At 38.4% G+C, this 21,281-nt stretch overlaps 1 protein-coding gene across 1 annotated transcript in view; it reads right to left on the bottom strand.

Moving 5' to 3' along the window:
• Positions 1–21,281, bottom strand: part of ABCC8 (ATP binding cassette subfamily C member 8) — a 73,265-nt gene that overhangs the window by 20,175 nt on the left and 31,809 nt on the right. The window contains exons 13-23 of the mRNA XM_083864022.1: positions 18,324–18,429; positions 17,991–18,101; positions 16,017–16,092; positions 15,827–15,932; positions 11,534–11,569; positions 9,995–10,030; positions 6,637–6,735; positions 5,770–5,854; positions 5,034–5,114; positions 2,874–3,011; positions 248–373 (exon numbers count right to left, since the gene is read on the bottom strand). Coding sequence (XP_083720148.1) covers positions 248–373; positions 2,874–3,011; positions 5,034–5,114; positions 5,770–5,854; positions 6,637–6,735; positions 9,995–10,030; positions 11,534–11,569; positions 15,827–15,932; positions 16,017–16,092; positions 17,991–18,101; positions 18,324–18,429 — 1,000 coding nt within the window. The remainder of the gene's footprint in view (positions 1–247; positions 374–2,873; positions 3,012–5,033; positions 5,115–5,769; positions 5,855–6,636; positions 6,736–9,994; positions 10,031–11,533; positions 11,570–15,826; positions 15,933–16,016; positions 16,093–17,990; positions 18,102–18,323; positions 18,430–21,281) is intronic.

The raw sequence follows: 21,281 nt of genomic DNA, 5'->3' as shown, positions 1-21,281 counted from the left end.
GACAATATTTTGATAGGGTTTCCTATCAAGAATGGATTAGAACAGTATCAAGGAAATATGAGATGTCCAAATGAAGGAATTTATCTTAAGAGATAAATAATAATGGTAACACTAATACTACATTCATATTGTTAGACATCACACACAGCCTGTCAGTTCTTGTTAAACCTTTCAAACTAAGGCAGAAAAAAAAAAAAAGAAGAAAGACATTTTATTGCATATATTGATTGCCCTGCCCATCAAAAACCTTCTCCAGCTCTTGGTCTTGTCGATTCATTAATGTCTTCCAGTGTTCAAACAGCTCAGTCTCTGATTTCTGAATGTCCTTGAGTGTTCCTTCTCTCTGGATGTTACCATCTTTCATTGCAATTATCTAAAAAGTCAGAAACACATGTGGTGAGATAAATAGCTGGGTATATCTATTTATTTTAAAGCTGTGTTGCTGTGCTTTGACAGGATTTTCTCTTGTCTTAAATAAATAATAGTTTCACAAACAAATCTGACTTTTAAAAAGAAGACAGTGAGATAATCTCTTGACTCCATCCCCTTCATTCAAGATGCTGAAAACCCAGAAACTTCCTGCACTCCATGTTTTCAGAAAAGGCTGCTTTTAACAAAGAAGAATGGGATCCCTGTCGGCAGACAGGGGGGCACACTACTCTTCCTAAATACAAGTCATTAGCAAGATAAGATTTTAGAGTTCTCTTACCTCCTAAAAGGAAAAAGCTTTTAGCAAGACATTGAGTGCAGGAGGTTTTGCCCTCATTCAGGCAATCAGATATGAGCATGCTGGCTCCTTCTCTGATACCATGGACTGATAAGGAAGAGCTAGGGAATTTGAGTCTCTAAAGCTTTAAAAGCATAAATAGTGGACACAGCTTGGAAAAGAAAAATATATTTGCAAGACAAAGTCTGCAGGGAGCAGTTTCCAGTTTGTGTCAGTGTAACTATGTTATATACACAGACTAACTACTGCCACTCTGGATTGAACAGGGGCAACTGATGAGGCATGCAGATTGCAAACCTCCGTCATTACAAAAGAGTTAATGCGTTATTTATTCTTCTCTCTCCCTGGAAACTCAGAAATTTCCACAGGCAGGGAGTGGGGAAATAAACTATTTTGTTTATTGCTAAGAATTTACACAGAGAGAAGGTTAAAAAAAAAGAAAACAAGGACTTTTTGGTGATCAATTTATTCAGGAAACCTGCAACTGGGATGGACCTTGAATTCTTCTGAGGGCTTTGTTAAAAAGATTTAGGGGCACCATGACATATACTTTCAACTATATCTTTATTTAAAATTTCTTAATAAAAGAAATAGTCCCTCTTCACTCCATTGTGTAAGAATTGCTAAGGATTAATGAAACCTACATTTAGGGGAAAAAAACATGAATTGTTTTGTAATAAATATTTTTTATTATAAAGTTCATACAAATCCTTCCTATGCTACTGTTTGAAACAGTGTATTTCATAAAAATTTACACATCTAGAAGATAATAAAAATAAAGCAATTTTCATACAACATCTCCTAAAACACCAACATCTAGAAATGAGTCTTACATTCTCAAAGAAAATTAAAACAATTACACTGATGAAAGGCCATAGCTGTATATACTTTAAAAAATTGCAGATACATAACAAAAAAAAAAAAAAAAAAGGTTAAGATGGACTTCATAGGGAGGTGAAGAAGGCAGAAAATTCCTGTATCCCAAGAGACACTAATTTGAAAACCAGGACTATGTTGAGAACCGTGGTAACTCTACAGGTAAATAACTGAGAGACAAGGTCACAGCAGGGACCATAAATAACAAAAGCTGCCCACCAAAAACCCAATCAGAACAAGATGAATGTCTATCTGCAACTTTATACTAAGCCAATATGAAGCTCAGGAAGCAGCTGCAATATGATTATTTCTTGAGACCAGGAAACTGCTGCTATAGCCTGTGCAAGATGTGAAAGAGAGAAGTCCTGCTAGGAGGTATAACTGCAGTCATCCATCACCATGGGCAAGGAGACCTGGGAGGCTGGAAAACTACAGGAACAAGGGCAAGGCCAGTGGGAACCAATGAATTAAAAAAATTAAAAAAAAAAAAAAAAGAAAAAAAAAAAAGAAAAAAGAAAAGAAAAAAAAAAAAGAAACCAACCCCCCAAAAATTCCCTCTTCATCTTTGACATTTCCAATTACAAACTGGTATAGAAAGCATCCCTCCAATTTTTTTTCCTTTAGAGCAGAAGATGCAAAAAAGAAACCTAACAGAACAACCAGATACTACACATTTCTAAAAATCTTGCCCACACACAAAGGACAAAGATGTTCTTAACACATTATATACTAGTACTAACCACAAGGAAATATAAAGGGTTTTTCCTTTTATTTCCATACCTCTCTATATCCAACTTGCAGAAATGCACCTTTTCCTTTTCCTGGGATAGCACAAATTCCTAGCAACATCCCAGCAGAGGCAAAGCCATTAGTCAAACATTTCACTGTTTTGAGATTAAAAAAATAGCCAAAATTTTCCAATATAACTAATGTTTTGGGCTACTCAATATATTTTAAATGTAACCTGCCTTCATAAGAGTATTAAGTAGCAGCTCTCTGAAAATCCAACCTATTTAGGTGTTCCAACACAGGAATCTCAAAATTATGGCTCCCCTAACCGGCTGATTTTCAAAAAATCTCTATTAGATATCTTCTCTGAACTATTACTTGGTGGAGAGATGAAGTGAAAGCAGTGTTTGCAGCAAGACGTGTTCCTGCCATGTTGTTGCCTCCTCAGAAAAATAATGAGGAGGACTAATAATATTCCTCCTCATAATAATAAAATAATAATAAAAATGAGGAGGAAAAGTAATGAGAGGAGGTTCCTTACCCAGTCAGCGTGGGGCAAATACTGCAGCTTGTGAGTCACCAGCACAATGGTCCGCTTGTCCTCCCGCAGCATTTTCAGGATCCCTTCTTGCATCAGATGGTCACTCAGGTGGATATCCAGGGCAGAAAAAGGATCATCCTGCCATGATGATAACGGGTCAGCTTTTGGAGCCACAACTTATGGGATCCAAGGAAACTCACAGGTTTTAATACCAGTAAACTCAGGTAGATCAACAGAGACACAAAAAAGAAGCCATCAGATCAAAACTGTGCTGAGGAATGGTTTCCTTAATTTACAGAACACCAAAACTTGAACTGTGTTTTTGCAGAAAGCACTGAGTAACACCAGCTGTGTCAATTTTCTGTGGGGTTTTCTAGGACCTGCTGCTCTCCCCAGACGTGCTCATGGCCCACGCAGCTGGAGAACACAGCTTCTGTCAGGCTCCAGACAACGTCCCAGTAGGACAACACACATATTTCTGTTTCCCTTGAACATCACTGCCTTCAGTTGTTTTTGTTGGTTTTGGTGTGGTTTGTTTGGTTGGTTTTTTGGGGGGCGTTTTTGTTTTGTTTTTACTAAATCAATGCTCTATTAACAAAGAATCCCAAAAAAATATAATCACAAAACAAGATAATATCGATCCTTTTTCTGAATCAGCTCAGATGTTTGGTTTGAAACCTACATTATGTGATTGAATCTAACAATTATATGCAATTCATTTAGGCATAAATTAATTTGTACCATCTTTTGGGAAACTTGTTTACCTAATCCTATTTACATGGAATGACAAACCTTGTGATTTGATTTGATATTTCTGCTTGAAATAGTGATACTGGCTGTAGGATTTACTTAGTGTTACCATTTCATGCTATAATATTACACAAAACCCAAGCCTCATTAAAAATCAAAAATATCTGAAATTAGTAGTAAGATAAGTATGACCACTTTGATCCTAATAAACAAGAGCACCACAACATAAAGCACCTAGAAAGTGCTTTTGAAACACAGTAACTTCATGATCCAGAATTTTCTCTCAAAAGCATGTGTGCACTGTGCTTTCTGAGCAAGGATGTCAGCTCTGCTGCTGCATTTTTCTGACTTGGCACAGACCTAAACATCAGCCATATGACATTTATACTTTTGAGAATGAAGTTTCATAAGTATTTCCTCACAAAACCAGCCTTAAAAGAACTGAGTGCTTGCTAATACTAACATAGAGGATTCCTGATTATTTTCTAAATATTAATACTGGAAATAAAGTTTTATGTAGGTGTTTTTCCATTGTCAAACCTTAAGATAACCTACTGCTATTAGGAGGTTTTTGAGTGTAGTGTCCTTTACAGAAGGACAAAAAGGGCAGAACCAAGTTACAGACCAATAGTGGAGCTGCTGAATTGCAGCACCTGACCCAACTGCTCCCTACTCTCCAGCACTCTGATCTTTGCCTGGAAATGCCCTACACATGGAGCAAGTACAGATTGATCAGCCTAATTACAGGGAAAGGTTTAAACAGCCTCCCTTTCTTTTAGGGATCTCATGTGCACAGCTTTTCTAATCTTATGTGATTTATGTCTCACTGTCGTAACAGCTGGATTCAAACCTTCTAGAAAACTGAGGTAAAGAAGGAAGTCCTAAACTGGAATGCCAGCAAGATCACTATAAGTGAGTGTATAGGATGCATCTGTTTTCCCACCCGTGAAACTGTTAGAACCTGCTGTCACTCTTTTTCCATAGCTGAAGCTGTGACAGGATATACAACAGGCAGTTCAGGGTGCAAAAGCAGCTTAGTTTGTCGCAGAAAGGAAACACCCCAGACATGAGACAATATTAATTTTAGGCCTGAGACAGCTTAGGAATTTCATGAATATAGTTGAAACTATTACATTTCTAAGACCCAAAGATAAAAGCAGGAATCAAATTGAATATTCAACATACTGAGAGGACAAGCATCAGCTTTTCTATGTGCAATATCTGTCTGTCTGCAGCATTTACAAAATGCTTCCTACCTGCAGGCCAGCTGACAAGAGATGTAAAATACACAGTGCACATTTGGCCTGGCTCAGTGAAACACAATGTTCAGCATGTGACCCATGAAATACTCTAAATGAAGAAGCAGCTCGTGCTTCTGCGTGGAGCATAAACAGAAGGGCACCTACTCACCAGGAACACAACATTTGTCTGCTGGTACAGGGCTCGTGCCACGCTGATCCGCTGGCGCTGCCCTCCAGACAGATTAATGCCCTGGAGATAAGCAGGAGAGAAACAATCAGACAGTTAAAGGAAACATCAACTGAATATTCATATTCCTTATTCTGATTGGATTATCTGTACAAGACTTTTCTGGGCAGAGAAATGTGAGAAATTTTTCCAAAGTATGGGCCTGTATTGTATCCTTGTGGTGTTTTAGTGGTTCTTTTGTTTGTGCTAATGCCAGTATATGCTGGAGTAAATTGTTTACAAATCTATGACTTCTGTTTCCTTTCTTGTCACTCCCTAATCTTCCCATATGCAATAAAGCCATTGATTAAACACCTGCCCTTCTGTAAATGAAAGGGCTCTAAAAAAAAAAAATAAATCCATGTATTATTATTTATTTTTCAGCTACTTCTAAAGAAACCAAAAAAAATATCCTTTTAAGTCGAGATATCTTCAATAGCAGCTGCAGCATAGTCAAACATTCTGATAGCAGCACATTTAAATCATTGCACCTCGCATAAATGACAATGTTTCCATGTTCACTGAGCAATGAGCTTTCAGACTAATGACCCAAACATACACTTAACTAAAGGATTACCTTTGTTGCCAAATAACCTGTAAGATTTTAAGACCCAACAAAATAATAAACCCCCCTCTATATATTTAAACCAAAAATAGAAGCCTGTGGCTGTTTACTGACCCTCTCTCCAATCTGGGTTTGGTCTCCGTGAGGCAGAATGTCAATATCAGGCTGGAGGGAACAAGCATCAATTACTGCTTTGTACCTGTGGAAACAAAAAAGGCAACAAAATCCACACAGATACTGCTGGAGAAGCACATTTCCTACCTGCAGAGGAACAAAATTAACCAGCTGGAAAAAATCACACAGTGGAAAATGTATTTGTTAGCCACTAATTGTTCTAATGGGATCTGTTTCAATCACAGGCAAGTAAGTAATATTTTAGCTAAGAAAAAGGATCTTAGGTTAGCTTCCCAAATAAAAATGTTAAATAGTTGAACCTAGGAAAAATAAACTTAACTTCTTCCAAGGTATACTGCTATTTTTAGCAGTTGATTTTCACACCCAGGGCCTTTGTTTCTTGTTTCAATATCCAAGGATGAAAGAAAAAAAATGTAGGATGCAAATCCATAATCAACCACTTCTTTTAAGGGTGGGAGAACGGAATACCAGCAATATTTTACAATGTCTGGTGGGCATTTATACTGAATAAAAAGGCAGCCCACTAATTCTTTACAAACAATATTTCCACTTCCAAACAGGTGATGTCCTTCCAGGAGAGGCAAACGAGTGAATCAGGTGAGAGAACACTTGCATGCTAAACAAACATGGTCCTTGGAAATGGAAACATTTGTACACTTGAGTTCAAGTGAGACAAACCATGGCCCTTTCGTCACTCAGGAAAAACATGGTCAAAGGGGGAGATTGTCACATTCAGGCAGGTGCAGTAGGTTTGTTCCTACAGGGAGATGAGGACCCATGTGTGACCCACATGACCCCAATATTTATGGAAAAGGAAAAAAACACAACAGTGCTTGAATCTGTTACCTCTGTTTGTTAAAAGAGCTTTCAAATGTGATGTTCTCTTCCACTGTGGCATTGAGTAGCCAAGGCTTCTGGGATGCGTAAGCTACTGCACCTCTTTTCCTGGGGAAAAAAAAACAAACACAAGAGTTGCCAGCTTACCAGGGCAATTGCTGCTTTTGGAAACCATTTTCTTGTAAATGAAGAAACCAGTAATTAGTCTTCAAAAATGCTTTCCTTTCTTTCTTTAGGACAATCAATGGCTTTTCCATCAAGGAAATACATAAGGTGATAAATTTCCAACAGAATGCTGAAATTGTTTACCCAACTGAATTTCACTTTGTTCCCTCTTCTCCTACTGTGAAGGTGGGGTTTGGAGAGTCTAGCTCAACAAAGCTGCCCCTTGAGCAGAGTAGATGGCAGGAAGAACATTACCAAAGACTGAATCCCAGTTTGGACAGATTAATAAAAAAATTTAAATGTGTAGCAGATCACTAGTTATGCAACACATTTCAGGAGAGACATTCTAAAGTATTTGAAAAAGATCCAAATAACTCCACACATGCACAAAAGCGATTCCCTCTGCCATTTTTTCTCTCATTCTAAGAGAACAAGAGGTAGAAAGTAAATTAGTAAGCCATTTTGATGCCTATAAAGGCAAGAAAAGAACACAGACAAAAAAAAATACTTGCTAAATTTCCCCCTATGAAATGGCCCTCATAATGTATCATCGGAAAGGACAATTTAAAAGGTACAGTCAACAGGATCTTACCATACACATATTATTTCATAGAAATAATAATAATTATTATTATTACTATTTAAAAAAGAAAATATCTGCCTGTTAGAGAATTTGTGCTTTTGTTGTCTGTGGTGCATTAAGCACCCCAGTAAGGCAGAGCTGGGAGAAACGTCCTACAAAAAAAGAGAATCATAGAAAAGAAGGATCATATGCCTAAAAGTATATCTGTTTTCTTCCTAGCTCTATCAGCTAATCCAATAAAAAGATAGGACCTCTCACTCAAATGTGGCCTTTGTCTGCTAGACAGCCATTATGGCAGCCTATTTCTAGTTGGACCTGAAAGCAATTCAAACCATGACTTGACAAAGTACATTTTATTTCTTTTTATAAGTTAAGGTCACTTGCCCTGCTCATTTTTTTCAGGCTTTTACCAATCTTGTTTAGAAACCAAGATAGGATTTGATTTTTGTTGATGACCTGAAAGAACACACAATTCCACTATTCTGCTAACATGATTCCAAGTTGAAATTTATGATATTTCACTAGAATTTAATTATGCTTTATATGTTTTCTTTGCTGGAAAACGAAACAGAAATAGCTAAACAAAAGAAGTAAAAAAGAAAATATCCCCTGGGCAGCCCAGCTCATAGCCCCAAAATCTAATTCAACGAGCATTCAGATCTGCCTCGAGAGAGAAGCATTTTTTCAATTAGTATGAAATTTTCATCCCAATAATTGAGAAAAAATTGCTCTGAGCATTCCAAGATGAAGATGTATTCCCTTCCCCTCCTTTTCACTGCTTGAAACTGTGACTTCGCAGCTCTTAATTCTCAATGTGATCAAAAAGTTACTGCTAATTTAGTTTTTGAAAAATAGCAGCAAAGCTTTGAGGAAAAAGCTTTTACAGCTTTTGCAGAAAGTGTTCTTTGGTTGAGTAAAGATCTGGGCCCTACCAGAGTGATGCACTCTGTGCTGAGAACCAGCACAATATCTGGAAATACCACTCACATTTGGATTACATTCTGCTTTTAGGACATCAGTGAGAATACATTACTGCAAGGAACTTGGCAACAGGCAATGAGCTTGCCAAAACTGATTATGGTCTGAGGATTTAGTAAGTTCCTCTAAATTAATCCTAATTGCAAACTGACACTAGGATGGCATATCGGGCTGATCATATTTTGACAAACAAAAAGCCTGCAAGTGCTTACAAGCTTCTTTTTCATATATATGAAATCTATTGCATGTCCACAGTGCTGCTTACAGTAAAGAGACAATCAAATAATTGTTACTGAAACTGTGAGAAACACATAGCTGAAAATCCAGAGAAGAAAATATTCTGCAATGGAGTGTGCAAGACTTGCTCTGAAAGTCTGCCTTGAACATACATAAGGTTTCACAGTTTTAGGACTGAATGCAAACCAATGGTTTAGGAAACAAAGGCTTTCAAGGGATTATTCTGCAGATGGAAGTGATGGCTTCCTGTCCCCAGACTGCATAAATAACCATGTGTTTTCAGCAATGGAGAGTGTTTTTTTCCCCTCTGATAACACAACAGACTAACCACAGCCTCTTAATTATCACAGAGATGCAGACAGAAAAATTCAGCCTTGCAATAAACAGGGAAAACCTTGCCTGTGCTCCCTGGAGACTATGAGCTTTGTCTAATACAGAATCAAACCTGTTCACTAATTATGAATCAGATGAATTCATCAGAAACAACACTGTCAAAAGCAACAACATTCACTTCTTTACAGTGTGGGTGACTGAGCACTGGAACAGATTGCCCAGAGAGGTTGTGGAGTCTCCCTCAGTGGAGACACTCAAGAACCATCTGGACATAATCCTGCGCCACGTGCTCTGGGATGGCCTCCTTGAGCAGGGAGGTTATACCAGATGACCCCCTGTGGTTCCTTCAGTCTTACTCTTTCAGCCATTCTGTTGTGAAGATTGTTTAAAATTATTAATCTATCTCTACTTTCACATTTCATTTTAAGTCCAGGAGGCACAGTAGATCTTCAAGATCAAACACAACTAGTTAAGAGACATTCATACATGAATTTTAGTGCCTTAATAAACCTATGAAATCTGGGATATTGGCAATTTTTAAAAGAAAATAGATGCACTTAAAATGCAGTGGAGTTAAGATCATAACGATAGAGGAAATAAATATATTGCAAAGCCTTTCCTGTGTGTTTTGGGATTGCTAACTACAGTTTTATCTTGATTACTTTGCACAATTCATTAACGTCTAGTATCAGTCAATTCAAATTCAAATGTTCTCCAGATATAAGAGAAATGTGTAGTGTTCTGTATTATCACTGCTTATGCAAAAAATATGCTTCTTGTATTTTTGGCCTGATGGAAAGAATTGGAGCATTCTGGTATTGCTCCAATGCAATTCCAGTCCTGAGCATTCAGGAAGAAATCTTTCTGCCATTGTTAAACTTCAAGGGTCACCTGCTTGTTTTTATTTTAAACCTTGCAGTAGCTGCATACAGAGACATCCTGTTTGTCTTCTAAGGGGGAACATTAAACTCATTAAGTGCAGAGACTGCTGAACAATGTTCACAGAGCCACAGAATGACTGAGGTTGGAAGGGACCTCTGGAGCTTCCCATTAACTTTTAAAATGTTGTACCTGAATTCCATGTCAATAGGAGATTCTTTCTCTGGGCTGTAGAAAACAAACACAAGGATTTTAAAAAATTAAATTATTTCAAACAGTGCAAATAACACCACAAAGTAATATCACTATCCTGTAATTAAAAATAGAGCAAAATGACTACATTACAGAAATAAAGCTCTTTTTATGCTAAAGTTCTCTGCTACGTGATACTGACCTAAAAAGGGTATAGTTAAAGCTTCAGTTTGGAGAAGTGCTAAATAACCTTGTAGAAAGCCTTCAACACCTATGAGTAAATGTTCAAGACCCCAAATGACCCAAAATACCCTTCAGAGAGCACCAAAAATGTTCTACAGGATGTTAGTGCAACAAACTCACCACATGTATTCTTGCAGCACTTAACCAATTAGGATTCTCAGAACATATGATAATGTAGGTAATTGTTTCATCCAGTCTAATATTCTTTCCTAGTTTATAATACTCTTGCTATACTGTTGTGCATGTTATCTCACCCTTCACCATCCATTTCCATAGCAGTTTCAAACATGAGACTGTCTAATCCTCATCATACTCTCTTCTGTCTTAATGGGTTCATGTGGTTTCCCTTCAACTTGGCCCAGAGTTTTCAGTCTCTCTGAACACAGAAAGGACTGTAAGACTTGTAAGCATCCTTTACCATGAGGCTTAGACATGAGGTACATGAAAGTTCCTCTTATACTACACACAGATAGTAGCAGTCTTGCAGGATCAGTCTGACAACCAGGCAACAAGTCTGAGAAATAAAGTAAATGGGAGAGAAGAAGCTGGCAAAGCTAAAGAAAAGGCATGACATTAGATGGAGAATCACAGAACCAAGAATATATTCTGGTCAGTAAAAGCCACACAATTTAGCCTAAGTCAAGGAAAGGGAAGCCATATGACACTGCTGATTTCAGTAACTTCTCACTGAGTCCAGCAGGAACAGGATCATCTCTTTTACAGGATTTACTATTCTGGAGGTTAGTGGCCCAAAGTCAGAAAGCTTTGCTCTTAGTTGATTTGGTAGATATTCCCAAAATCCAAGCTGAGCTATGTTAATTGGTAAAAATAATTTCTGCGCCAACAGATGGTCTAATGTCTTACTCTCCACACTTCTCTGTGTGTGCCTGAAGAACGGCAGGTGAGAAAACAAATTTATGACAGGATGTAAAAAAATTAAGAGAAGGGTAATGGGAAAAATTTGCTTTAATAAATGAGACCTTTGAATACTTGATACCATTTTTCAAAGTGCAGAACAATCTGGTTCAGATCTTTAGAGAAAGATTTTCAAAAATATATTAAGATACAATTTTCAAAATCTCCAAATGGCAATGCTTTCATAACAGAAATCCAACTCTTTATTTTCATAACTTGCTTAAGTGGTTTTAAAAATTGTATCCTGAGATAATGCAGTTAAAATTTCACAGATTTTCAGAATTCTGACTCTATATCTAGCACAGATTTTAGAAACCTTTGGTTTTTTTTCTACTGCAATCGATTTAGCAGAAAAACCAATAACTGCATGGGATACCATACCTGAAATCTTCCCCCGTCTCACTGTCAGAAGTGCAGCTGCATCACAAATAGAAAGCAAAGACTGTTTACTTAAGTGAGCACAAGCAATCTGCCCCAGAAAGAAAAACTATTAAATTCCACTTAGTGCACAGGCTGCAAACAGTACTTATCACAGGGCTGCAGTGCAGCATCTGTTCCCTCCATGCAAACTGACTTGATTTCATCAGGCAAAAAGATTTGGTGACCCTTTTTTACCTTATAAATGTTAATTTGACTCAACAAATAAAATCACCTCCACCCTGTCCTGGAAGTGCTAGCAGAACTGAGAAGTCCTTCTGTGACAAGAATTCAGTTCCATCATAAAAAGTTCGTATTTTTTTGGGGAAAATAAAATGATAATTCATGATACTGAGATTTTTTTCCATGACAGCTACTGCACCTTTACAGCATATGATGGGTTAGTGTGAACCCCAAATCCACCTTCAGTTGCCACATACTGTGTCCTGTGTCAGTCCTATCACTGGGGTGATGTGCTTGTGTAAATGTAGGCAGGTCCGAATGACAGACAAGTTTTGGTTTTGCTGTTTTTGAACGTGCACAAAGATGTTCAGAGTTGTTTTGACAGGATGACTGGGCATACTTATACATACATACTGATGCTAAATTCAGTTCCATTCAAAAGAGTGAAAAATCTGTGTGTCAAATGATATAAACAAAATCAAGGAGGAACAAAGTCTTTTATCCTTTAAAGAGGACAGTCTCATTAACTTTGTGCCAACACAACTTCCTTATAAATATTCAGAAGAGGAAAGTATACCTGCAGATTAAAAGGCTGGTTTGAGACACTTCCATAAAGTTTATGCATAACAAGCAATGACCATCTCTAAATCAAATTTACAGTACAATTTGAGAGTACCAGCCAGCCACCAGTACCTTTACCCCAAAAGTCTGTGTACTAAACAAAGCTTTTCCACAGTAAACTCACACTCCACTGGTCTCAAGTGACCATGTGAACTCAGTGGCCCATTCTCCAAAAAACAATGTTGCATATCATCAACTAGAAACACATTCTTTACAGGAACTAGTGATAGGCTGAAACAGAAAATACCTTTTCCAGCCCCTTCCATGCACAACACAAAGACTCTGAACCAATTGTATATCAATTCCCTGATCTGTTTCTGCTTCTGTAGTAGGAAAACAATTATTCTCCATTTGGAGTTTTACCTCAAACTTCCCAACCCACTTTCCCCCACTTGTTCTATCTCTTCTTTTCCCCTTTTCCTGCATATTCTTGGCAATTAAGGATGCCTTGATCTCCTACCAGTGCTGAAATGCCGAAGTAACATATGGCTGATAATGAGGTCTAGATCTAATTTGTCAAGGTATTTTAGATGTCTAACGATGCAACAATGAGCCTACTGAGATTTTCAAGCCTTCAGATTTTGATTTCCCACTTAAATAAAATTAAGTGCTTGGATGTTTCTGAAAACTCCAGTAAACATGTATTTTTAAAAACCAAATTACTTTGTAGGCATAAAAACAACTTTAATTTTTTTAAAATTTGATGAAAACAGTCAATTCCACGTCAAGATGAAAATCTACTGCTAACAACCTTAAATCTCTATCTTGCTTCACATTATAAAGACTTAAGATTCACATGCAAAAACGTACATCCTGTTTAAAACAAATGACATAATTATGTTTGAGCAAACTATTTCCCAATTAGGTCAGTTTTCTGGTATTATTTACTCCAACAAGACTTGAATTGGGTCTATTAAAAGCGAGATACTGCCCAAAAGAAATTAGCATGGCATATACTAGATTTATTTACTCAATAACAGGTCAAATCATTACCATTTACCACCTGTGCAGAATGTAAATAATGATTCCTCTATTTTTGTTACATTCCTAACCATATTATAAAATATTTATACTGAGATGCTCTCAGGCTGCTTTGCACAAGAGGCATTAATCTGAGCTGGATCTTCTGGACACACAAAGTAACACAAACAACAAAAATATCACAAATGAGCCATGGCTCATTTCTGATTATCTCCCTCCTAGCCCAGGAATAAATTTCATTACTTTTTAAGGGTTTGAAACAAATAATTTTTATAAGAAACAAGCAAAAATGATGCACAGTTAATCCTGTTTTATTCATAAGGCATGGGGGCAAAGAGTAGGGAAATGACTTGTTATCCATTAGACTAAGGGAATAGCATCCAGATTTCCTGAGCACTGAGTGACATGCCAGCAGGATACATCCTTCATCTTCATAGCTGTGACCTTGGAGGAAGGGAAGGGGAAGGAAATTTGGATTAACTATTTCAGGTCTATTCTGTAACACGAATGACTGAAGTCAAGTATTCCCAAAGAAAGAGCTTTAACACGGAAACTTTAGTGATTTTGGTGACACTTTTCATTGCCTGAGCTGAGGCTACGTGCCCTGGTGATTACTTGATAAGACCACTCTCCTTGAACCTGGGATAAGGTTGCATGTTCCCAGTCAGGCATTAGTATTTGCTTATCAAATTAAGGGAGCTTTCATCTGATAGCTTTACAACACAGGTGGGCAGCCCACACTGGCTGCATCCATCACTCTGAATAGCCCAGTGCACATGGCAGCAGCTCTGAAAGATGAGACAACACAGTCTGTCCCAGTGCAGCCAGCACTTACAGTGCTCAGATTGTTTCAGCCACAAGTCCTGTTCTACATATCTGACAGTGCAGCAAATGTGATAACAACTGAATTTCACCTTGTGATACTTTGGCACATATAGAAGACATGAAAACCAGCCCTGACCTTTCCACTCTGGTCAAGAACATACTTCTAAACAAGTGCTATTTAAAAACACAGCACAGTTTCTGATCAGAAACATCATGTCATCTGTTTTAGTTTAGCATCAGACATTCAAATTACACTTAATCATGTTACGTCATCTGTAAAAAACTGCAGCCTTGCTGAAATGAAATTAGTTCACTTAATAAGGCTGCAGGGATTCTGTATGGTTCCTCACCACAGTCTGATTTTCTGCTTAGGGAAGTATATTCTCATGGACAGACCACCACATTCTGGAACTTTGGCTTCTGTTCTTGTTTCCCTCGCTAGCTGAAAGGGTCATCTTCTTATGTTTTATTTTCCCCACCTATAAAATAGACAAACTTCCTTTCCCATACTATTGCTATTAAAGCACGTGCAATTCTGAGTAGTGTGACTGGCTTACAAATGAAGGCTGGATATAAATCACATCTCTTGACAAACACTCAAGGAATTTAAGAGAACTGTTCCACAAAATTGCTGCAGAATCCACTGGGTAACAATGACCCTCTATCCATCAGAGTGTGTAGATTTGATTTATAGGTAGCCTGGTTTTCCTTCATTCCCAATCAGTTGGAAATAAAATTAATTGTTTCTTCTAGGTTCTTCTGCAATTTGTTGAGCTTTACCTGCAAATAATCATAGCCCAAAGGACAAAGTGCAATCTGTATGGGTAGGAAGTCTGGTACTGTGAAATAAACAGGCCAAAAATGTTCACACACATTGATCAAACTGTGTGAATAGTCGTGTATTAGAGATGGCAGGAATTTACTGGAAACCATATACAGGAGCTGCAATATATTTTACCATCTGTCACCTCACCTGAGGGTCAAGAGAACAAGTCCCAGCAGAAGCTGTTGGAGTTCAGGACTATTTTTTTTCCTCCCTTCAAGGCCAATACAAAAGTTAGACACGAGTGGAATCTCTAAGTGGCTATCAGAGTCCAGGTGCTGTGTCCCCTTGGGAAAGGAGGAAGGACATGGCTGACTCACTCCTGCCAGATCAGGCAGGATACACTGGGGATGACTCTGAGGTCACTGCCACTTGAAAGACACTCTTCAAATTCTCAGGCATTAGCCTGGTGCTGGTATGGAGATCACATCTGAGGCACTGCTCCTAGTGAGCCAGCACCTCTTTAGAGCTCCATGCAAAGACATGAGCTCAGGCCTGTAGGTGCAAACACCATTCTGTAGCTGCACAACACCTGAAGCTCATCAATTCCAATTCCAAACTAGTCACAATTTCACTCAGTTAATGTTGCTGGAGTGCAGAATGCCCAGGAATGGTTGTCTGTTTCTATGAATGGAGTAGGCAGCTTGTTTCACCCTGGCTGGGGATTCTGATCTTAGGGTAAGGTTCTTATCTTGACTGTGTATCTAGAAAATCTCCAACTCCACAAGTTCCCAGGAGAGATTTTGGGCTTTTTTAAAGGTATTACCACTCTAGTCAAGCTGAATTTTTAAATTAAAATCGAATTTTAAATCAAATGCCCCTACCTGCTCCACGATATGTTCCCAGAGATCTTGTGCATCTCCCCAAGTATGGCCAGCAAGAGAGATGACTTACCACAGCCCACCTGCCCTACAATCATTGTTAGCTGACCTGTGAGGGTAGAAGGTGTACATAAGACTATGATTTACCAAATGGAAAAATACCTTATTCTGTTTATGTGATGCAATTTTGTACCTTGAGGGATGCGGATATCAATACCGGACAATGCTGGAGGACCTTCAGGTGTCCAAGTGAAAAATCCATTTGTGATCTATACCAAGATGGAGAGAAAAGATTAAGAGAAATGCAGCTTTAGAGTTCACTTTTTTTTCCCAACAGAGACACTTCTTTTTTCACTACACTGAGCACAGGAACAGACTTAGTCTTTGTCCAATGCAGAAAATGGATCTTCAAGTGACAGACTTTGTAAAGGACTGTACTTCAATGGGCAGAAACCTCTGAACTCAAACAAGCACTATTAGACTATTAGAAAATTACTGAGAATTCATGAGGGGAAAACAAGTTGCCATTTAGAGTTTCTCTTGTTCTGTTGTTTGTAAGGTGGGTACATGTAATAAGTGAAATGATTACAACCCAATTAAATTACAGACATGCCCAGTTTGCTCTCTGCAGAGCCCCGAATGTCACTCGAGACACAGTGCAGCTTATACAGCAATTACACCCAAATTCCAAGCAGATCTGCAGAACCTTCCATGAAATTAGATGTTGCTGCCCATTACAGCATTTTCCTTTGTATTTCTGACATGATTCTTAGACAATCTAGGTTTTGCTAAATACAGAAATTGTTTCATCGAAAAAGACTAAAACCAGGCAACAAAGTGTGTTCAGACTTTAAATGAAGAGTTCCATGGATACTATGAGAAACAAGGAATGGGAGATTTTAAAAGGCTACATTTATACAAGACCCTCTTCTCTCACTTTTCTAGAGCCACTAAAGCCTTCAAAGCCTTTCAGCTATACAAGGTGCAACTATTTTTCATCTAAGAAGAGTGGAAGGGGACACTTTTATCACACCCTTGAGACAAATTGATTCTCATATCTTGAGCAAAGGCAAGCATGGTTTTCCTCACTCTGGATTACCAAAGGCATCCAGAGGATCCTCTCTCAACTAATGCCCCTTCCTGAGCAATGAGCTGCAGACACACAGAACCAATTCCCTGCACAAATTCTCTGACCCAGGGGCCAGTGGTGACAATGGTGTCAGCAGATGGAGCCAAAGATTATCCCTGGGCCTGGCTTTCTGTTCAAGCCTTACAGAGATGACTGCACTGGCCTCTCCTTTGTGACAAACTCCTCTGTTGTCACTCCAGGCAGTCTTTTGACCCAGCAGTGCCCCCAAAACCCTCTTGCAAATATTCCTCTTATTTTCCTGGAAGTCTGTTCAAGAAGGATCCTGCACCAATCCAGCATGTCTAAAAAAAACCCGAAAGCATTACCAGTTGTCCTAGTTAGTCCCATGAAATTGAATTATTCATCCTCTTTTGCTGGAAATGCAAATGTAACAGCAGACTTCCTAAATAAACAGCTTCATCACTGTAACAACCATCAGGATTTTTATTACTTCTGGCCATTTCCACAGCAAACCAAAAGTGTCACTATTCAAAGTGGCCCAGGTAATTGTAAATTTTTCTTCAGATAAGTGAGATCTTTGGGAGTTAGTTTTTAATTTCATGTCAGTTAATTTCATGTTAGTTTTTAATGGGGAAAGGCTAATAGGAATTCCAAAATAGGAAAGGAAGATCCATGATGAGATTATTTTGGGAATGTCTAGAACAAATGCTTCTAGATTTTCTTCATCCCATTATACATAAAAGGTTGGGTCTGATCATGTTTTGAGGTTCCTTCCAACCTAGGCTATTCTGAGTTAAAATTTTTGGACCCGAGAACAAGGCTAATGATTTAAACACTTGAAATAGAAAATGGCTGGGTGAAATCTAGAGGAATAATTGCAACTAATCACAACCTAGATATTAGTACATTTTTAAAAAGGAAGACAGATACAAGAAAGATGGAGGTTAATCTGATAAGTGCACAAGTGTCTGACAGTTCACACCAAACGCTTGTTCTAGAACTTGAAACTGCCATCAGAGTACAAAGGTGACTATTAGTGAGCTAATATAAGTGTTATTAGAGTGACCTTCATATCACCTTTACACAAAAATCATCTGCTTCTGTGATGTTAATGGGTCTTCTCATGTGAGAGCTGTAATTGTTCCAGTCCTCCCTGGCAGGCCTCTTGCGGTTCACAACCTTGAGTGGCTGTGCAAAATCAGAAAGACAGAAATAAGCACTAATTGGTGGCAGCATCAGCAAAATGTCCTAAACCCTAGCAACCATAAGTGTGAATGATACAGTTCAGGATATTAGAATAGAGGTTTTGCAATTGCAAGAAATAATCAGTAGGAAATGGAAAAGTGAAAAATTTATTCTGGGTACAAATGACTGCAGCCACTTCACTGGCAATGAGACAGCTTTACTCACCACTGCTTGGTACTTGCTGTGATTATCTGCACTTCTTAGCTCTGAAGATTTATCATGCTCTTCTCCAATTTCTTCACTTGACAGGAATTCACTCAATTTTTGCACACTGAAAGGGAAAAAAACCCCTGCAGTCACATCTCAACCTTAGAAGTAAAACTTTTGTTCACTGCAATGTTTATTACAGAGCATCCCTACTTCAGCTGCTGTCTGCTCCACAGTGTTTGTTCTTGTTTTGTTACAGGTGTATGAAAACGCTCAATGGTAAGTTACTGCAAGCAAACTTTCAAAACCTGTCCTGTTGCCTATTAAAAGTGATATTTTAACAGTTTGTGCAGCTGTTCCTCAAGTCTTGTCTCTTCTGACACCACCAGAGAGATCTCACATAAAGGTTTTTTCAGGCATTTGGTGGAACACAGAAGAGCTACAAGAGTGGCTTGTTTTGAAGCCACTCACCCAAGTAGAATTATGTCATTTATGCTGATCAAGGGTGGCACAGTCAGTCCTGCTGAACAGTCTTATGCAAGCTCTACACCCTGAGCCAAATTCAACCAGCTGTGGTGAAATATGATGTGCATAAAGTAACTAGATAAAGGAATATACCTTACCAGAAGAGTATTCAACGGATGAGATATAAAAGGAATCCTGACAACCAGCAACAAAGAAGAAGGCATAAAATTTTCACTAGCTGTTTCAAGATTTAATTAGCTAAGAGATAATGTGCCTTTATTAAGACATTTAACAGATCAGGGCATCAATTTTATCTCTGTACCTGACTTTATAAAATGTATGTCTAATCTACTCACAGGGACAGCAAATGAAATTTGTGGAAGAATTGGATTGAATCATGAACTCTACATCAAAGGAGCTCAATTAGCTGGAAATAAGTTAACTATCAGTCTTCAAAATGATAAAGTGCCAGAAGGCCTAAAAATAAATTTATGGACAAGAGCTGAAAAAATTGATTTCGATGTTTAGCCTTAGGCTAACTGGGGAGAAAGGAAAAACAATGCCACTGAAGCATTGTGATATGTGGTGATCTGTTAGGATGCCAATCTTGTAAAATAAGAATAAACCTGTCAAGATTTATTTTGCATTGCACTATCAGGGGTTTCTTCTTTAGGAGGAGACTTAGTTTCTTCTAAGAAGCTTGTGAGATCCCCCCCTGCTGCCAAAACCTTGCTGGATCCAGACATTACAGCAGTGCCTGAGGCAGACTCCCTGCACAGTGAACACTTGTCCTGCAAGCAGAGATCAAAGTCACCTGGGCACTCCCTAGAAGAGAATTGGTTCTAGAGTTTTTCTATCAACCTGCCTGATTGCTAATGGCAGCTGAGGACTGAGATCAGTGGACCTCTTAGTGGATTCAGTGGAGGGAATTTAGCTAGAGCAGGTACTACAATCTAAACAACAAAAAGGGGAAGAATAACTATTTGGGATGGGATAAAAGAAACAACAATTAATTTGGGATCGATTTTTGATCAGAATTTCTTAATGGGAAGGTCTTATCTTGAAGTGATTAGAAGTTCCATTGCTAGAGATATTAATATCTATTTGCACAAAGCTTTGGAAAACAGGGCTAGGAATATTATCCTTTTTGTTCAGTGAACCAAACATTTAAAAGAACATTTCAAATGTCTTTAAACCAAATGATAGTTAAGATGCTGCCCATATGGATTTGATATGCAGCTGCATCTGTATTCTCTGCGTGAAAATTACATGATATTTGAGAAATTGCTCTGAAGATAAAAGGAGCAGACAGAGAAGTCCCCCATGCATCTGCCCCAGGGTCTAGAGGGGTAGGAAGAGAAGACAGCAAATATTCTCAGACAATGCATATCCAAACAAGAGTATGTCTCTATTAAGACATCAACAATTTGATTTTGTTGTGTATCCAAGTGTCTGTACTCTCTGCAAACCCCTGCCCAACACTGCATAATTCTGGAATAACTGCTCCTGAAGCAATTACTGAAGAAACAGTAGAGCTGTTAGAAATTTTTGTGTTAGAGGCAACAGCTCTTATTTCAGGATGCCAGACTGTTCTAAACTCTTAAAGAATAGGAAAAGGACGTTCTCTGCAGAGCTCTTGCTGACAGTGCAATTCCGGTATTCCAATATCTCCACAGGGGAACTTATTTTTAAGCCACAGAAAGGACATATTGATCAAAATAGTGTTATTTGCACAGCTGACTGGAAAGATGGTTTGATATTAAACCCAGTCAGAGACGTAATGCCACTCTTACTGCTTAACCTTCACTGACTGAAAATGGTACACTGCACCCTCTGTCCCTGAAGACTTACATGGAAGAAATACATCAATTGGCTCCTCAGTTTTAATTTTCAGTGGCAGAAGCGCTCCACATTAAAACAAACCCCAAAGCACTCCCACTACACAAAGAGGTATCAGAATTTGTCACCTTCCTAAAGACTTTGACCACTTGCCATTCTCAGAAGCAAGTGGTAGACACTCAACTTGGAAAACCTTCAGGGGTCCTACATGGAACAGAAGCTTCAAATCTGTCAATCACACAGTGGTTCTGAGTGTGTCAATAACAATCCATGGGGATGCTTTGCAATTGGGCATATGTGTAAGGATTCAAGATACTGACAAGGTTATCGATTGATTTCACTGTCCTTGGCAGGATCAGGCACCAAAGACTGCAGCCAACAGAGAGGTTGAGCAGGGTTTGAGAAGTGCCTGAGGAGCAAAGCCAGTAACACTCTCTTACTATCCTTTACATGCTGGTTCCACTGCTGGATCATCTTCTGCTCCACCTAGTCCCTTTCTGTCATTCCAGGAGAAGCTGTCTTTGCACACTTGCTAAAACCAGTTAGACTATTTCAGCCTAAAAAAGCTTGTCATGTTAGGTTACCTTTACCTGACCAGCTACTTATTAGCATGAAGGTATAACAGTAGGACACAGTTGCAGCAAGCAAACAATAGCTTTAATCAATTGGTCC

The sequence above is a fragment of the Zosterops lateralis genome (genome assembly GCF_965231275.1).
Source record: "Zosterops lateralis genome assembly, chromosome: 6".
Taxonomy (NCBI): Eukaryota; Metazoa; Chordata; class Aves; order Passeriformes; family Zosteropidae; genus Zosterops; species Zosterops lateralis.
This window is presented reverse-complemented; position numbering and strand designations above follow the sequence as displayed.